Source organism: Schistocerca cancellata, chromosome 2 (assembly GCF_023864275.1).
Source record: "Schistocerca cancellata isolate TAMUIC-IGC-003103 chromosome 2, iqSchCanc2.1, whole genome shotgun sequence".
Taxonomy (NCBI): Eukaryota; Metazoa; Arthropoda; class Insecta; order Orthoptera; family Acrididae; genus Schistocerca; species Schistocerca cancellata.
The window spans coordinates 937,025,917-937,043,927 of NC_064627.1; the positions used below are offsets into that span (position 1 = coordinate 937,025,917).

The following is an 18,011-nucleotide window of genomic DNA, read 5'->3' on the forward strand; positions in this document are numbered from 1 at the left end:
CAAACTTCATTTCAAAAACGTAAGAGACGTGAACAAATAATAAACAAACTTTTCATTAATGTTGCTGTGAAACTATACATGTATACATGGAAAAACTCTGCTATATTTACACCAAATACGTAAAGCAGGAGGGCAGCATGGTAGTAAAAGATTACTTCAATGATTTATGCATTAGTTACAGGAGGAATTTGGTTTTGGAAACCAAATTTTGTGAAGTGAGATTCACAGTAGCTCAAGCAATGTGTCTGCCAGTCACATAGTAAAGATGGACATGTACCCATGTGGAGTCACTGAAACCATGGTATACATAAATCATCACTATTTTCGGTTTCGTCTGTTTCTATTTCTAACATGAATTTCTTAGAAACCACTTGATTTGTCTTGCCATTACATATACACTTTGAAAAATACAAACATAGCTTGGAAAATGCTTTTGATGTTAAACATTTCTTAGTGTAACTCTACATTACATTGCTACTACCCAGTTTTGCATTTCAGATACCCATAACACATTTAGATTCCCATGGTGACATTATTGCCCTTATCATTATTTTAAGCAAAGAAACATTTTCATTGCAGCTTGCATTTGAAATAACATTTCGTTTTACAGTTTAAGTTAAGTTTTCAAATCCCACGTATCTACATTCGAAAATTGTTTGCTATAAATATTTAGTAACTCACATTCTTTCATATATTTCCTTTTTATTTTGATTTTCCGATATTTTAATGTCTTTTTAGTACTTTTACATCTGCATTTGTTAACTTTTATCTAAACCTTGGGTGTCTTCAATGAAAATATTCTCTGGTTTCAGTTATTACCCATTGACAGGCACTTGGTGACACGTTCACCAAATAATAATATACTCAAAATGTAATGAAATGCTTGCAACGTATGTTTATTACACCACATCACAGATCAAACTGCGGAAATTTAAAGCTCACAAAACTGATCAAGACTGGTGTAATACTAACTCAGTGGTGGTTACCAGCACTGGTCCTTATATTACATACAAAACTTACTCTATCTGTCTACATATTGTTTAAACTGAATGTAAGAAAACTTATAACAGAAATTTATATACTTTGATCAAACTGGTTACAAATTTTAGCTTAGCAGGTCATGACAACATCTCTATATAATTAGTTCTGGGTGGCGATAAAGACGGTTTTTTGTCTGTAACAACATAATATGGGGTCAAAAATTCTTGTCATATGTATAACGTAGCAGACAACCTGAAATTTAATACAGTAGGTTCTCAAAGACCTTTCCTTCTTCAGAAATCAGGGTGTAGAGCCTTGTACCTAATTCCTTGATGACTTCGTGGAGAACATCGTTTTAGACCGCAACAATCTTTCTGAAGACTGAGCACCAACGTCCTGGGGTGTTGCAGATGCATCTCTGAAGTCTCTGTCCTTCAGATAACCCACAATAAATACTCACACGGGTAGAGATGTAAACTATAGGGGGGCTATTCCAAACCATTTCCATTGAATGCTCAGAAGTGCAGGACAACGACATAAATCTCCTTACGTCTCCTGAAAGAAATCGATGAGATCTGCGGTGTGGTTTGGACGTGCTCCGTTCTGTATGAACCAGTAGTTTCGGAATATTCGGCCGCGTCGTGCAACCAGTACAAATTCATGTTCCGGTATTTGTCTAAATTTGCTGTGTAAGGCCCCCCCAATAAAAATGGGCTCAGGAATGCATTGTGCACTGGTTGCGTACCAGATACCAACTTTTTGTTGATGAGATGGAGCAGCAGCTTGAATGTGTTTTTCCAGTAGCTCGGTGACACGAGTTCTGTTCGTTCGGACAGCGTACTTCATCACTAAACCAGATCTGATCCCTATCGATTGTTCCATTTTCAAAGTCCTTGATAATACCATTTACAAAAGAAAATCTTTGCCCCACATCTTTGTCCTTCAAAGGATGACGCCATTGATTTTTGTGAGAGAAAATGTTGTTTCTCTTTCATTGTCCTCTTGTTGATGCAGTGGAGTCCTCAATGAATATAGTTCGCCCTCGTTCCATATCTTCCAGAGCTAAAACTCAGGCTGGCCCTTCGGGATCCGGTCTTTTCAAAACATTTCATCAACCTCTAAAAAACCACAGGGAAAATATTACACAAATTCTGTTTCGGAAGATGCGTATATTCTGTTACACCAATTTTACTTTGTTCTGTACTGTAATTTCACGGAGAGATAGTCATTCCAGATGATTCTGTTCTTGGACCAAATGCGCTGTTCAGTACGCCTCTCACCACAATGATTCGTCCAGAAATTGCGTAAAACTTATTTACCATCAGCAAACGCTGTCCATTGTTACTGCTTCCATTCTGATTTGTGAATTGATACATCGACGAGTGGGCTATAGAATTTTCGGAGCTACAATGCAACTGTATCACAAGGAGTATCATTTACAACAGACAGTCAAACCACAGTAGACAAATTCTCCCTAACACCCATTTTGCGTCATCTTGTATGTTGAAATATCTTCTTTTTCAGATTGAAATTTCATGATCTCTACACTATTTGAAACTTGCTACTGAACAACCGTCAATTACTGCGGAACGCCCAACCAATTATGGTGAAAGGAAATGTGGGGGGCTGGACATGTTAACTGCAGTGAAGCATGCGCAGGAACGCTCGGTTTGCATTCGACAGATCATGCAGTATGATGTTTGACTTACTCTGTTGTGACACCGATTAGTGAGACATTCCGTGTGGTGGTGAAACATGTCTGTGAGGCATCATGTATTGTGTTTACTATCATGGAAGAGAAGTTCGATTGCACGGAGCCGGTCACTCTCACAATATTCACAGTACTGGGTGTGCCCAGAAGTGCCATCTCGCAGTAAGAATGGCCGCTGAAGGCGGAAATGTATGCGAAAGCATGCCGTGGTCGTAGACAGTTCACTACACTACCAGTGGATTGATAAGTAGGCCTAGTGGCGAAAAGGATAGACATTTCACTCCTAGTCATGTCGCTTCAGACGTTCCACCCGCCGGCCATTGTGGCTGAGTGGTTCTAGGCGCTTCAGTCCGGAACAGCGCGACCGCTTCGGTCGCAGGTTCGAATCCTGCCTCGGGCATGGATGTGTGTGATGCCTTTACGTTAGTTAGGTTTAAGTAGTTCTAAGTTCTAGGGGACTGATGACCTGAGATGTTAAGTCCCATAGCGCTCAGAGCCATTTGAACCATTTTTGAACCTTCCACACGCTACCGGCACAAATGTCTCTGCGAGAAATATATCGCGGCGATTAAATCAGGATCATTTGTATGATCGGAAGCCTGTTAAATGAATCCCACTTCAACCCCATCATCGTTAGGAAAGAGTTCGTTGGTGTAGGAAGCATGCTGGTTGGTGACAGCGACAGTGGTCCAGAGTGATCTTCTGCGACGAATTCCGCTTCGCAGTGGCAAGTGATTCTAGCTACCAGTTAGTGTGGAGAGAGGGGAGAACAAGATACACACAATAGAATGTTAATGAACGTAATCGGTATGGGTTAGGCGTTAATTGTAAGCGCAGACGTTATGCACAATGGCCGAATAGTACTGCGTATCTTTGCGCGAAGCACTGTTACAGCACGACGGTATTGTAGATAGATTTTCTGGATCTTGTTCGTCTGTTTAGGGGTGCTGTAGGTCCTAACTTTCTGCTCACGGACGGTGACCGCCCGCACAGGACCGCTGAAGTGTCGGACACACTGGAAAATGAAATTGTTTAACGAACGGAATGGGCTGCGTACTCCGTGGACCCAAGCCCTATAGAGCATTCCTGGGACGCTTTTAGTAGACGTGTTTCTCAGCGAACCGTGCAAGAACTGAAAGCCGCCTGAGAGGGACTGGGAAAATATTCCCGAAGGACTCCTCAACAGTTTGTTATCCAGCATGAATAACAGGTGCAAAGTGTGCATTAGTGCCCGAGGAAGGTATATTCGTTATAGGAGTCCGATAGCGAATTTTGTTTTCGGAATATGACCTGTGTCAGACATGAACGTTATTAATAACTGTTATCCTGCTCTCCCGTGTGGTGAAATCTGTATCGTTTTTGGTTATAAATGTACCACTCCACCTCTGTTACGTATGTACCGTGTTCCATGTCTTCTAACGTTGGCTGTGATTATTCATTTTCAGCTATGTCTCTGTTCCTTAGCAATTGTCAATCAGTGTACATTGATAACAATACTTCGGTTATTTTTGTTAATTCATAATTACACCATAAATTTTGGCCCTAACATGAATTCGGAGACTTTACGTTAAGCTCTTTTGTACATTATTCCTACAAAGGATGGTCTCAGTCTGTGTTTACATTTGGTTTAACGTATTCTGTGTTTGTTGTACAGTCCCGCTATAAACTGATCGGCATTGAACACTGTTAGGTTAATGTCTTCATAAGTGAACTAGTTTTCATAGATACAGTAATCAGGCTATGATATAATTCAAACTTCTGCATGTATATATATCTTCGCGTGATGTTCGCATGATAGTATCAGTGTCTCCGAAATGGACGGAATCGTACACTGCATTTTATAATGTCCTGTCTTCCGCGTTACTGGGAAATTAAACAAATCTGCATCAGTCGCTCATAGACGGTACGTTTTCACAAACTGAAATCTTTCTCAAATTTATCATGTTATAACGTTTTGTCCTCGAAACCTTCTCACAATTATTACGTACTGTGACTCGCACCATGACCTTTCCCTGGCGGACAATATTTTATCATCTGAGCATCCTGGCGTATCTTACCTGGATAGTTCAGTACCTTTAACAGTTATGCGTGTACAGTAAATTGTAACACATTACATGCTGACATACTACTGTATTTCCTGTTAGTGTACACCTTCGATGACGATTGAGCCACATTAGGATGAGGATCGCTCAAAAAGTTTGCATTTCAAATTTCATATATTATAGTTAGGGCGAAGGCGGCCAGTGATCTCTTCAGTGCGGATTCACACCGGGCTCGAACTCTTCCGGGAGTCGCAATATTATACTTACATATTAGTTTTCATCCTGTTTGCTAACTTTGCACTTTGACGCCTCTGGCTCTTCTCTCAGTTTGGTGCCACTAGCGACCGCTTGTGTCGCTTGGGCCTTAAACGGACCCTGCCCTATCTTTCATTCCCTTTAATAGCAGCTTACACCCCTCCGCTAATACGCAGATGGCACGAGGGGCCTTCAATAAGTAATACGAAACCTTTTTTCCTGACAGAGCGTGGTGGCACAGTGGTTAGCACACTGGACTCGCCTTCGGGAGGACGATGGTTCAATCCCGCGTCCGGCCATCCTGATTTAGGTTTTCCGTGATTTTCCTAAATCACTCCAGGCAAATGCCGGGATGGTTCCTTTGAAAGGGCACGGCCGACTTCCTACCCCGTCCTTCCCTAATCCGATGAGACTGATGACCTCGCTGTTTGGTCTCTTCCCCCAAACATCCCAACCCAACTCTTTTTTTCCTGAACGGAGTTCGGTTTTATTCAGGATTCCAATACACTACATTACTCCCTTTTTTTTTCTTCTTCTAGGAGACCCTATTGTCATCATAATCTTCGTTCACTATGACGGCCTTACGCCACCTTAGTGGGAGGGACTATCTGCCCGCGTGGTACCACTCTGCTGGTCAGCATCGAATCCAATGTCCTTCTGCATCAACAACCTTCCCACTGCTTCCCTCGAAACACATATGGTCCATCGTTTGTTCTTCGTGGGCTTCAGTTAGTCGGCGATAAATCCAGCGGTCACACACATCTGAGTAGTACAGCTCGTGGACGAATGTGTCAGCACCACCAACAGAGAAGTCCAGCTGTGCATGGAGGTGTTTGATTGTGATCCGTCCGTCACCTCGGATGAAAGTGTCTGCACTTTCGAACATTGCAGGAGTCAATCGGCCATCACGTGGTAGATCGGACAGGTTTCCGCACTCTTGCTGCAAAGATGACCGACGCCTCGCCCAACGAGTTACCGTGCTTTTGTTCACTTTCAGGCCTCCATAGACATTCTGCAAGCACCTACGAATATCTGCGATGCTCTGGTTTTCAGCCGAAAGAAACTCAGTGACAGTTGTCTGCTTGGAATGCACCTCAGTTACAGACGCCATGTTGAGGTATACCGCCGCCACCTGTTGGAATTCATGGAACTAACGGGGCTGAAGCAGGAATGTTGTACGTTGTCCCAATACAAATTCCGCAGTTGTTTCAGCCGAAACTGGCCGAGAAAGTAGTGTGTTGCGTCACTTATTGAACGCCCCCTCAAACAAACCGTTGTTGTGCGATGTAGCTCGGCCGTTCAGGGTCTCCTTGTCTGTTGCAGATGCGCAGCTTCTACGAGTTCAAGCTGAAGCAGGACCGGCTCGTGCAGCAGGTGATGCCGCACAGCGTGGAGCGGCCGCTCAAGCTGCAGATCATCACCATCCTGCCCAACAGGGACCAACACGGCCGCCGCATTCTGCTCATCCACGCAGGCCGTGAGTGTAACGAATACGGTTATTTACAATACGGAGCCGTCGACGGCCTTACCTCATTGAACGCACCACTTTCCATCAGATCAACGAAGTTGAGCAACGTCGGGCGTGGCCGGTATTTGGGTGGGTGACCGCCAGGGTGCTCTTCCCGTTGTTGGCCCACTTTCCTTTGCCGTTACGGAAGTGAGGAGGAGCGATGGTGGCATTACGTTACTCAAAATCGGACTTCGCTCCAGTGTCCTGGATTAAATTCCAAACCTCTGTAGTGTCTCGTGAGGTCAGGGCATGTGACACTGCTCCATCCTTCGGCCTCTGTTGTTGGAGGCACCAGGTTTGAGCCTTTCCTTTCTCTCAACACCATCAGGCAATACAAACGTGAAACTATCCCTTCCTCCTCCTCCCCAGACACACACAAAACTCCCACACTTCGCAAAAGAAAGGTACCTTCCGGGCTAAGGAACGGCTGAACCGACTCATCGGGGTCTTCGAGCCAACCATGTCGCGAGACACTATTTTTGCTGTCACTGACTCATGGATATACATTGAAGCGCCAAAGAAACTGGTATAGGCGTGCGTATTCAAATACAGAGATATGTAAATACACTCCTGGAAATTGAAATAAGAACACCGTGAATTCATTGTCCCAGGAAGGGGAAACTTTGACACATTCCTGGGGTCAGATACATCACATGATCACACTGACAGAACCACAGGCACATAGACACAGGCAACAGAGCATGCACAATGTCGGCACTAGTACAGTGTATATCCACCTTTCGCAGCAATGCAGGCTGCTATTCTCCCATGGAGACGATCGTAGAGATGCTGGATGTAGTCCTGTGGAACGGCTTGCCATGCCATTTCCACCTGGCGCCTCAGTTGGACCAGCGTTCGTGCTGGACGTGCAGACCGCGTGAGACGACGCTTCATCCAGTCCCAAACATGCTCAATGGGGGACAGATCCGGATATCTTGCTGGCCAGGGTAGTTGACTTACACCTTCTAGAGCACGTTGGGTGGCACGGGATACATGCGGACGTGCATTGTCCTGTTGGAACAGCAAGTTCCCTTGCCGGTCTAGGAATGGTAGAACGATGGGTTCGATGACGGTTTGGATGTACCGTGCACTATTCAGTGTCCCGTCGACGATCACCAGTGGTGTACGGCCAGTGTAGGAGATCGCTCCCCACACCATGATGCCGGGTGCTGGCCCTGTGTGCCTCGGTCGTATGCAGTCCTGATTGTGGCGCTCACCTGCACGGCGCCAAACACGCATACGACCATCATTGGCACCAAGGCAGAAGCGACTCTCATCGCTGAAGACGACACGTCTCCATTCGTCCCTCCATTCACGCCTGTCGCGACACCACTGGAGGCGGGCTGCACGATGTTGGGGCGTGAGCGGAAGACGGCCTAACGGTGTGCGGGACCGTAGCCCAGCTTCATGGAGACGGTTGCGAATGGTCCTCGCCGATACCCCAGGAGCAACAGTGTCCCTAATTTGCTGGGAAGTGGCGGTGCGGTCCCCTACGGCACTGCGTAGGATCCTACGGTCTTGGCGTGCATCCGTGCGTCGCTGCGGTCCGGTCCCAGGTCGACGGGCACGTGCACCTTCCGCCGACCACTGGCGACAACATCGATGTACTGTGGAGACCTCACGCCCCACGTGTTGAGCAATTCGGCGGTACGTCCACCCGGCCTCCCGCATGCCCACTATACGCCCTCGCTCAAAGTCCGTCAACTGCACATACGGTTCACGTCCACGCTGTCGCGGCATGCTACCAGTGTTAAAGACTGCGATGGAGCTCCGTATGCCACGGCAAACTGGCTGACACTGACGGCGGCGGTGCACAAATGCTGCGCAGCTAGCGCCGTTCGACGGCCAACACCGCGGTTCCTGGTGTGTCCGCTGTGCCGTGCGTGTGATCATTGCTTGTACAGCCCTCTCGCAGTGTCCGGAGCAAGTATGGTGGGTCTGACACACCGGTGTCAATGTGTTCTTTTTTCCATTTCCAGGAGTGTAGGTAGAATACAACGCCGCAGTCGGCAAAGCCTACGTAAGACAACAAGTGTGTGGCGCAGTTGTTAGATTGGTTAATGCTGTTACAATGGTAAGTTATCAAGATTTAAGCGAGTTCGAATGTGGTGCCATAGTCGGTGCACGAGCGATGGGACACAGCATCTAGGAGGTAGGGATGAAGTGAGGATTTTACCGTACGACCATTTCACGAGTGGACCTTGAATGCCAGGAATGCAGTAAAACATCAAATCTCCGATATCGCTGCGGCCGGAAAAAGTCCTGCAAGAACGGGACCAACGACGACTGAAGAGAATCGTTCAGCGTCACAGTACAACCCTTCCGCAAATTGCTGCAGATTTCAATGCTGGGCCATGAAAAAGTATCAGCGTACGAACCATTCAACGAAACTACATCGATATGGGCTTGCGGAGCCGAAGGTCCACTCGTGTACTCTTGACGACTGCACGACACAGAGCATTACGCCTCGCCAGGGCCCGTCAACACCGACGTTGGTCTGTTGACTGGAAACTTGTTGGCTGGTTGGATGAGTCTCGTTTAATTGAATCGAGCGGATGGACGTGTTCGGGTGTTGAAAAAGCCTCATGAATCCATGGACCCTGCATGTCAGCAGGGGATGTTCAAGCTGATGGAGGGTCTGTAGTGTTAAGGGGCGTGTGCAGTTGGAGTGATATGGGGCATCTGATATGTCTATATATGACTCTGACAGGACGCGTACCTAAGCATCCTGTTTGATCACCTGCATCCATTCATGTCCATTGTGCATTCCGACGGACGTGGGCAACTCCAGCAGGGTAATGCGACACCCCACACGTTCAGAATTGCTACGGAGTAGCTCCAGAAACACTCTTCTGAGTTTAAACACTTCCGATGGCCACCAAAATCCTCAGACATGAACATTATTGAGCATATCTGGGATGCCTTGCAACACGCTGTTCAGAAGAGATCTGCACCCTCTCGTACTCTTACGGATGTATGGACAGCCCTGCACGATTCATGGTGTCCATTCCCTGCAACAGTAATCCAGACATTGGTCGAGTCCATGCCACGTCATATAGCGTCACTTCTGCGTGCTCGCGGGGGTCCTACACGATATTAGGCAGTTGTACCAGTTTCTTTGGCTCTTCAGTGTAGTTACAGATGGCTAAACTGTATCTATAGTTACTCCGCATACGAAAAAAATGTTTGCAAATACACATTGCAACACGATTAAAGGAATACTTTATCGAAAACCACGAAGTGTTGCTCCAAAAGCCAACTAAATATGGAACACGGGCCATTCGTGCCTTCTGGAAGCTTCAAGGCATGTGCTGCTTGCAATCATTTAATTTGCATGAAAGTAATGCTGAAGTTTACAGCTCTACGCAGTGGCTGGCAAACAAAATTACCGATATGTCAGACAGGTCATCCGATCGTGGAACAAAGCCAGCAAGGTTGCTTGTTCATTATAAAGGGAGTAACGGATAAAAGTGCAGATATTTTTACATGTGGTACATTAATATGTACTCACATCAATGTGTTGGTTGCTTTTAGTATGTGTCGAACAGTCTTACCTCAACCAAGTCACAAAGTTTACGAACTGATGTTTTCTGCACAGCCATAAGTGCACCACCATGTGGACTACACCTATCAGTGTAGACTAACCGTTTTGCATCCACGCGTTCACACTTTAACACCCGATCTGCTACCCGGGGGAAACTGATCACTACCGAGCGGGGTGGTGCAGTGGTTAGACACTGGACTCGCATTCGGGAGGACGACGGTTCAATCCCGCGTCCGGCCATCCTGATTTAGGTTTTCCGTGATTTCCCTAAATCACTCCAGGCAAATGCCGGGATGGTTCCTCTGAAAGGGCACGGCCGACTTCCTTCCCAATCCTTCCCTAATCCGATGAGACCGATGACCACGCTGTCTGGTCTCCTTCCCCAAACCAACCAACCAACCAAACTGATCACTAACAGTTTGCTCTTGCCACATGTACTTGGAGGTACTAAACAACCTGAAATCATTTGACTTATAATATCAATAATTATTAGTCTGCAGATGACGTAAATACTGATGTAATGTTATTCGGTACACTATCGTCAGTCACCAATAGAAATATGTGCACTTACACCAATTACACCCTGTATATTAAAGTTTCCAAAGTTGTGGATTGGAGATTCAATATCTGGGATTCACTTCTCAGTCAGTCTTAGGATTGTTTGCTGTAATTTGCAGTGCAATAGTTTTGTGGAAAGTAGTAAGTTGCATCATGGTTCATAGTTATAGGGCACGTACAGTTTAACTTTGACTATCTGACTAAATCATTCAGAAGGTCCGAGGAAGAAAATAGCATATTGCCTCGAATAAATTGCTGCGATGTTAAAACCAACCTCGGTATTGTGGATGGTTTTAATTTTTACACGTTTATAGATAAGAGCTGTAATCACCCACAACTGAGTGGCTATAACATCAAACATGCCAATATAGTGAAGTCTTGCGCGTGGAAACTGTGTGATTGTATGGAATAAGGGTCAAAGGCAAGAAATGTATATGAAAAGAGCCCGAAATGCGAGTTTGGGGCACTGAAAATTTATCCCCCGACATAGGAGTCATAAGCTGAGTGCGTCAACATGGCAGAGGAGTAGCAATGATCAGACATGATATTTCCTACCAATTACAGACGCACATCCTGTGAAATGATGGATGACAACGTACTCGCTACTCGACTAAAATTGTTGAGCCAACCATTTGGGTCTTTGAGGAAGGGACGTAATCTACCTGTGAAATTCCTCTAGATAAGAATCTGAGTGACAATCAGTTTCATTCATAAAGCGTGGCTCATTTAAAATTATAGTTATTAACGCAACAAATCTAACACCTTCAGCAAAGATAAGAATTCTGAACCATGCAGGTTGCAATAGGGTGCGCAGGGGGCAACTGATTTACTAAAATGACATATTTGTGGTTCTGAGCTTATTGAGCCCTCATTTAATGTCAAACTTAGCAGTCAGAAACCTTCAAATGTGTTGACATTTTCAGCATACATTTTGAGCTACTTTGGAAGGTTATTCTTATTTACTTGCACCAGGATTATCTTTGGAAATTACTTTCCTTATACGAGGCATGTATTTACAATACACACAAATCCAGAAAAAGCCTAAACTTCAACAAAGTTTCACCAATTTTGCAGCGTTAGAGAAAAAACCTTTTTCGCCTCCGGGAATAGCAAAGCTGATGTTGCAGAGGAAAAGAACTGTTTATCAGTCTACGAGAAAGCATGCAGCGTTTTCACAACTGAGTTTTTCTGCTAGCGCGGGCCGGAAATGGAAGAAACATCTTCAACAAATTGGCTCCTGCTACGCCTGTAGTTTCTTCCGCGGAGCTGCTGTAGAATCATAGAACCGTTTCGTAACGGGGCACGCTTACTTTCGTGCAGAGCTGCACAGCACGAGTGTACTTACAGGAAGCGGCATTCCCATCTCTCCGGTCTCTGTTTCCTCCAGTATGACAGCAGTCTATGGACGGCGTTAACATAAACTCCAACAATTATAATTTAAATAGGCTCCGTGTCATTCACTCCCTGGTATTCTAACACAATTCCAGTTAACTGTCAGAGCCTTGTTTAGCTTGTGAGACTTTAGAAACATGGGCCCATAGGCTTTATTTTTGTTTCAAAATAGATGTTTTAAAAGCTGGCGCTTCTTCGATGGGACACCCTGCTGCAGTTTATGCCTAGGTCACAGGCGTTATTATACGTCTAAGCCTTAGTCCAGAGCTGAGGGAGAGAGTCATGTATTACGGAGACAGGAATTTAAGTTCTGCCAAATTTCCCCGACCGTAAAAGACCTATTTCCACAGATCTGTCTCCCTAATGGGAAGTAAACGCTACGCAAAAAAATTTTAGTTAAGACTGCGGCCCAATGCTGTTACCAGTTCGCCGTTCAGTCACATAGTATTTGATCAAAATTATCCGGTCCCCCGGCCAACAATGCCACATGATCATTCCATTTTTTTTTTATCCAGACATCTATTAGTGGACGTTAATATGGCGAGTGTTCACCCTTGAACTCTGCTGGGGACACTATCAACGAGGTGCTTGAATGTCCGTAGAGAAATGGCAACAGAAACCGCAGAAGGTAGACGTTGAACGCTGGGGTCTGCATTCTAGCTCATCCAAAGGTGTTCCATTGTGTTAAAGTCGGGGCTCCGGGGAGGCCAGTCCATTTCAGAAATGTTATTCTCCACAAACCACAAATGCTGCTTTAAGACCGGAAGCATTGTCATGCTTATACAGTTAGTATCTCCGAACTGTTACTCTACTTTAGGCAGTACATGTTGCTGTAAAATATGCTCAGTTGCTTCCTCATTTAGCATTTTGTCAAGCGAAACTAGAGGATAACACACTAACCACGAAAAATACCCCCATACCTTAACGCTGCATCATCAGTACTTTACTGTTGGCACTGCACACGACTGTAGGTAACATTGTCCAAGCATTCACTAAACACAAGCCCTACCACAGCATTGCCACACGATATGCATGGTTAATCACTCCAGATCACTCTTGTCCAGTCATCCATTGTCCAGTAGCCTCGCTATTTACAGCACCTCATTGCTGTGTTGTCAGTATAGAAGCAGTAACAGCGGAATGGATCCGTCAGGAGAGCTCTGACTTCAGACGCGTTGCTAATCATTGGACGCCACCAGAGTAACAAACCCATCAAAGACATTTCAAACCTTCTAAAGCTGCGCTTGTCGGTTGTTAAGGCTGTGACAGTGAAGTGAAAACGCTAAGAAGCAATCAGAACTAAACGAAAACCGTGTAGACCTCATGAAGTGACGGAAAGGGACCGTCAAGCATTGCAGACGGTGATTGTAAAAATTCGCGTGAAATTAGCAGAAAGAATCACCTGTGAGTTTCAAAGTGTTACCAGCACCACAGCTAACATAATGACTGTGCGTGAGGGGTTAACAAGAATTAAGGACAATCGGCGAGAAGCTCCTTGTAAGCCACACACTTCTACCGTCAATGCTAAGCGAGCTTAAGGTTTTCCAACCCTCCTGCTTTCCGCCCTCCTGTGAAGTGATCACGTGGGAGTACAACATTAACATGTGCGTGAATAAAACGGCAAATGGTACCTCTAAGCCCTCAGAGTTCGGCAACATCCTCGGTGCCATCCCCGCAACTTTGTTGAGCACGTTACAAATGTACCTGTCAGAAACTTCGACACCAATTTGACCAGACGGCTGCCCTAGCGCATGAACGTAGGCAAACCGCACCAAAGGGGTGTCGAAGGGGTTGCCTATCCATCAGGTGCAATAATTCCGCGTGCAACGATCAGTGCCAACACAGTTGCCGCTGCGAACCGACCACGCGGTGAAGAGATGCCAGGGCTTGACTTCAGTTAAGTAGTTTTAATTCGACACGGTACCACGGTACTACAGGTTTTAATTTTAATGTTGACTGTGCCTTACTCTGGCATGTTATAGTAATTTTGTGCTTCTGAAGAAGGCTAGATTAATTTAGACTAAACCTGGTAAAGACCAGAAAAAATTTGCGCAACTGACGCTGATTCTACAAAATATTAGTATTCGAAATTACCTCATCCCATGCAAGATTATTTAAGGATGTAAGGAATGGTGTTCACATTCGGTGGAGAATATTGTGGTGTTTTCGTATTTCATCATCGGTTTTCAGCAGAAAGTGCGAGCTGTTAACATGTCACACTTGGAAATTTATAAACTCTTGGTGGGAAAGGTAAAGGGAGAGTTAGTAGAACACCTGTTGTACGCGATTCAGGAAAGACTAACTTTGGAACAATTTAAAGGAAAAATTTATACCTTGATTCAACCCCGTGCATTGCAAGAATTAGTTTATAGGGAGTATGGTTCAGAGCAGGGGGATAATGAAAAGATTGTCGTCTTTGTCGAGAGAGTTAGAGAGAGTGCGCTAGCCTTGTGCCTGCCATACTGCAAAAGAGAAATTGTATTACATATTGTTCAAGGATTACGATCAGGTGATAGACTGAGGGCAGTATTTGGTGGGACACCGCAAACGTTTGCCCAGCTGAATGAATTAGAAAGGCACATCCAGGCTATTATGTATATAGACTCACGGAGGGCGGGGCAGGCCATTAATTATGAAAGGTTACGTGGACAGGAGAATTAGTAAGGAAATTACTTCTACGAATCAGCAGTGGGAAAAAGAAAGTAAGATAAGGTGTTGGATTTGTGGGAAGTTGGGTCTTATTAATAGGAATTGTCGAAGAGTAAGCCGGAGACGTCCTGACAATTACAATAAGAGGTTGCTGAGTTGGCCTAGCTCAGTTGGCCGGAACTTCTTTCGTCTCTTACTTGTATGAGATTGTGCGCAGTAGACACGTGCGCTAAGCGGCTGGGTTGCAAATGCGCAGGCCGGTGGAAGCCTTCGGAGTGTTCGCTGGACGAGCTGTACTGCTGCGTGATGCTGTTCCTGGAGATCGCCGTGTCGGAGCCGCGCACGCAGATCGCCGGCGTCACCGTCATCCTCGACCTGGAAGGTCTGTCCATGACGCAGGCCATGCAGTTCAGCCCCTCCTTCGCCAAGATGCTGCTGCACTGGGTGCAGGTGAGTCCACCGCCTGGTCTGCTGGCTTCACACCGCTGTGCAGACTCTGCGCCAACAACCACTTCTCTTTCTTTTTTGCCCTACATTCGTTCCATCAGTAGTGGGTACTTTTACTCAGCCTTGTAAAGTACAAACATGTGTCGTCACACCTTAGCAATATAACCAGAGAAAACTATGGTCGTGTGTAAAATCGCTAGGCCGGTATAAGGCTTCCCATTCAGTCCATTGTTGACCAGTCTGGTTTGGCAGCTGAAGATACCAAACGAAAGCAGGAGTTTTGAGTTTCACGTTCAAGAAATCGTTCACGCTGGAGAACCGTAAAAAGGTATCGTCATTTGACCATCGGACAGACTCCGGGGTGTAGCGGGACTTTTATATCCCCTGTGGATGCACGTGGCCTTTCCAAAGAAAATATACATGTCTTGACTTTTAGGTTTGCTAGCCTGCCACGCTAAATGTTTTAGCGTGACAGTCGAGGGGGCGATGTAGCGGGACTTTGAATTTCGCCGCGCTGCACTCGTTCCCTCAGACATGAATTGTGCCGTCGCAGCGGTATGAGCGCTCGACGGCAGAGAATATACTAAAATTGTAACTCTTTTTTTTCTTTCCGTTTCGATTGTCTCTTGATAGCCGAAGCTTAAGGCAGACGTGATCTGATGAAGACGTTAAAAAAAAAACTTTTTAGCTAGTCTTGATCTGATTTTAATGTGTAGACATATTGTGAAAGTTGTTAAGAAATTCGGAGGATGGAAGTAGCAAAGTAAATTAAATTGCATACAGTATAAAGATGATTTTAATTGATATAAATTAGTGATTCCTGGACGATTGCAAGATTTCGGAGCAGACTTTTCACGCCGAAATGAAGGAGATTTTTGAAGACTTGGACGCCGCACGAAAGAAGACAAGTTAACCTGGTAAAGGATGATTTATCTACGCCACTTCCCCCTGTCAGTTACATTTTGTTATTCTCTGTTTCTTTTCAGTAAGTTTTGTAGTGGAAATTGGTTTAACTTTTGCTCAAAAACGCCACAAGGATCACCCCAACTATAGCTTTTCTGTAATACGAAGTCCGATTTGCATTTCATTCTTTCCTTTTTTCACGGTCATTTACGATTTTAAAACCCCCTTATTATTCACCATTTCTTCCCACCATGGTCAACCTTTTCTTTTTCTTTTCTTCTCTCTTTTCTTTTTTTATTAACCACTACAGGGGTATGGACGACGTAGAAATAAGCATGCATGGCGTAGAGAAGCAAGTTAGATTTGATAACATATAAATCACCATGTGCGGATGGAAGCCCAGTTTTATTTTACGAAGAGTACTCTACGGCATTGGCCCCTTGCCTAGCTTGCATTTATCGTGAATCTCTCGCCCAGCACGAAGTCCCAAGCGGCTGGAAAAAAGCGCAGGTGACTCCAGTATATAAGAAAAGTAAAAGAACTGACCCGCAAAATTATAGACCAATATCCTTAACTTCTGTTTGTGCAGAATCCTTAAACACAATGTCAGTTTGAATATAATAAACTTTCCTTAAGCTAAGCAGCGAATGTCCACGAATCAGCATGGTTTTAGAAAGCATCGCTCGTGCGAAACTCGGCATGATCTTTTCTCACATGATATAGGCCTACTGAGAACAATTTATGAACGGCAGAGTCCATATTTCTGGATTTCCGGAAAGCAATTAACACGGTACCCCATTGCAGGCTGTTGACGAAGGTGCAAACACATGGAATAAGACCACAGATATGTGATTGGCTCGAAAACTTTTTAAATAATAGAGCCCAGTATATTGTTCTTGATGGCGAGTGTTCATCAGAGGCAAGGATATCTACAGAAGTGTGATAGGACTACTAGTGTTCTCTATATACGTAAATGATATGTCGGGCGGGGTAGGCAGCAGTCTGCGGTTGTTTGCTGATGATTCCGTGGTGTACGGTAGGGTGTTGAATTTGAGTGACTGTAGGAAGATACAAGGCGACTTAGAAAAAATTTCCAGTTTGCGTGGTGAATGGCAGCTAGCCCTAAATGAGGAAAACTGTACGTTATTGCGGATGAGTAGGAAGAACAAAACTGTGATGTTCGAGTACATTATTACTAGTGTCTAGCTTGACACAGTCAAGTCGTTTAAATATCTGGGCGTAACGTTGCAAAGCGGTATGAGGTGGAATGAGCGAGTGAAAACTGTGGTAGGGAAAGCAAATGCTCGACTTTGGGTGATTTCGAGAATTTTAGGAAAGAGTGGTTCACATGTGAAGGAAACCGCATATGGGACGCTGGTGCGATCTACTCTTGAGTACTGCCCGAGTGTTGGGATCCTTACCAGTTCGGATCGAAGGAAGGCATCGAAGCAATTCAGAGATGGGCTGCTAGATTTGTTACCGGTAGGTTTGAACAAAACGTGTTACGGAGATGCTTCCTGGTCTCAAATGGGAATCCCCAGAGGGAAGACGGCGTTCTTTTCGGGAAACACTATTAAGAAAATTTAGTGGACCGGCATTTGAAGCTGAGTGCCGAACGAGTCTGCTCCCATCGACATACATCGCGCGTAGTGACCACGAAGATAAGATACGAGAAATCAGGGCTCTTACGGAGGCGTACAGACGGTCGTTTTTCCCTCGCTCTATTTGCGAATGGAACAGGAGGGTAAATCACAAGTAGTGGGACACGGTACCCTCCGCCGCGAACTTTACTGTTGCTTGCGGAGTATCTATGTACGAGGGTTGACTGAAAAGTAGTGCCTCCACCTTCGTAACTCTTCAACAGTTGGCAGCATTGGTATGCGGCAGGTACTGGCTTGTTCCGTACCCTCTTTTCTACAGCTCCAGTTGGCGGGAAGCCTTAGCATTAAACGGTTGTGTTGTTACAGTGTAAAGTATGGAACCCTGCGCAGACGATCGGTCAATGCGATTTAAACAACG

At 45.2% G+C, this 18,011-nt stretch overlaps 1 protein-coding gene across 1 annotated transcript in view; it reads left to right on the forward strand.

Moving 5' to 3' along the window:
* Window positions 1-18,011, forward strand: part of LOC126162908 (alpha-tocopherol transfer protein-like) — a 135,698-nt gene that overhangs the window by 96,341 nt on the left and 21,346 nt on the right. The window contains exons 3-4 of the mRNA XM_049919719.1: window positions 6,313-6,466; window positions 14,899-15,092. Coding sequence (XP_049775676.1) covers window positions 6,313-6,466; window positions 14,899-15,092 — 348 coding nt within the window. The remainder of the gene's footprint in view (window positions 1-6,312; window positions 6,467-14,898; window positions 15,093-18,011) is intronic.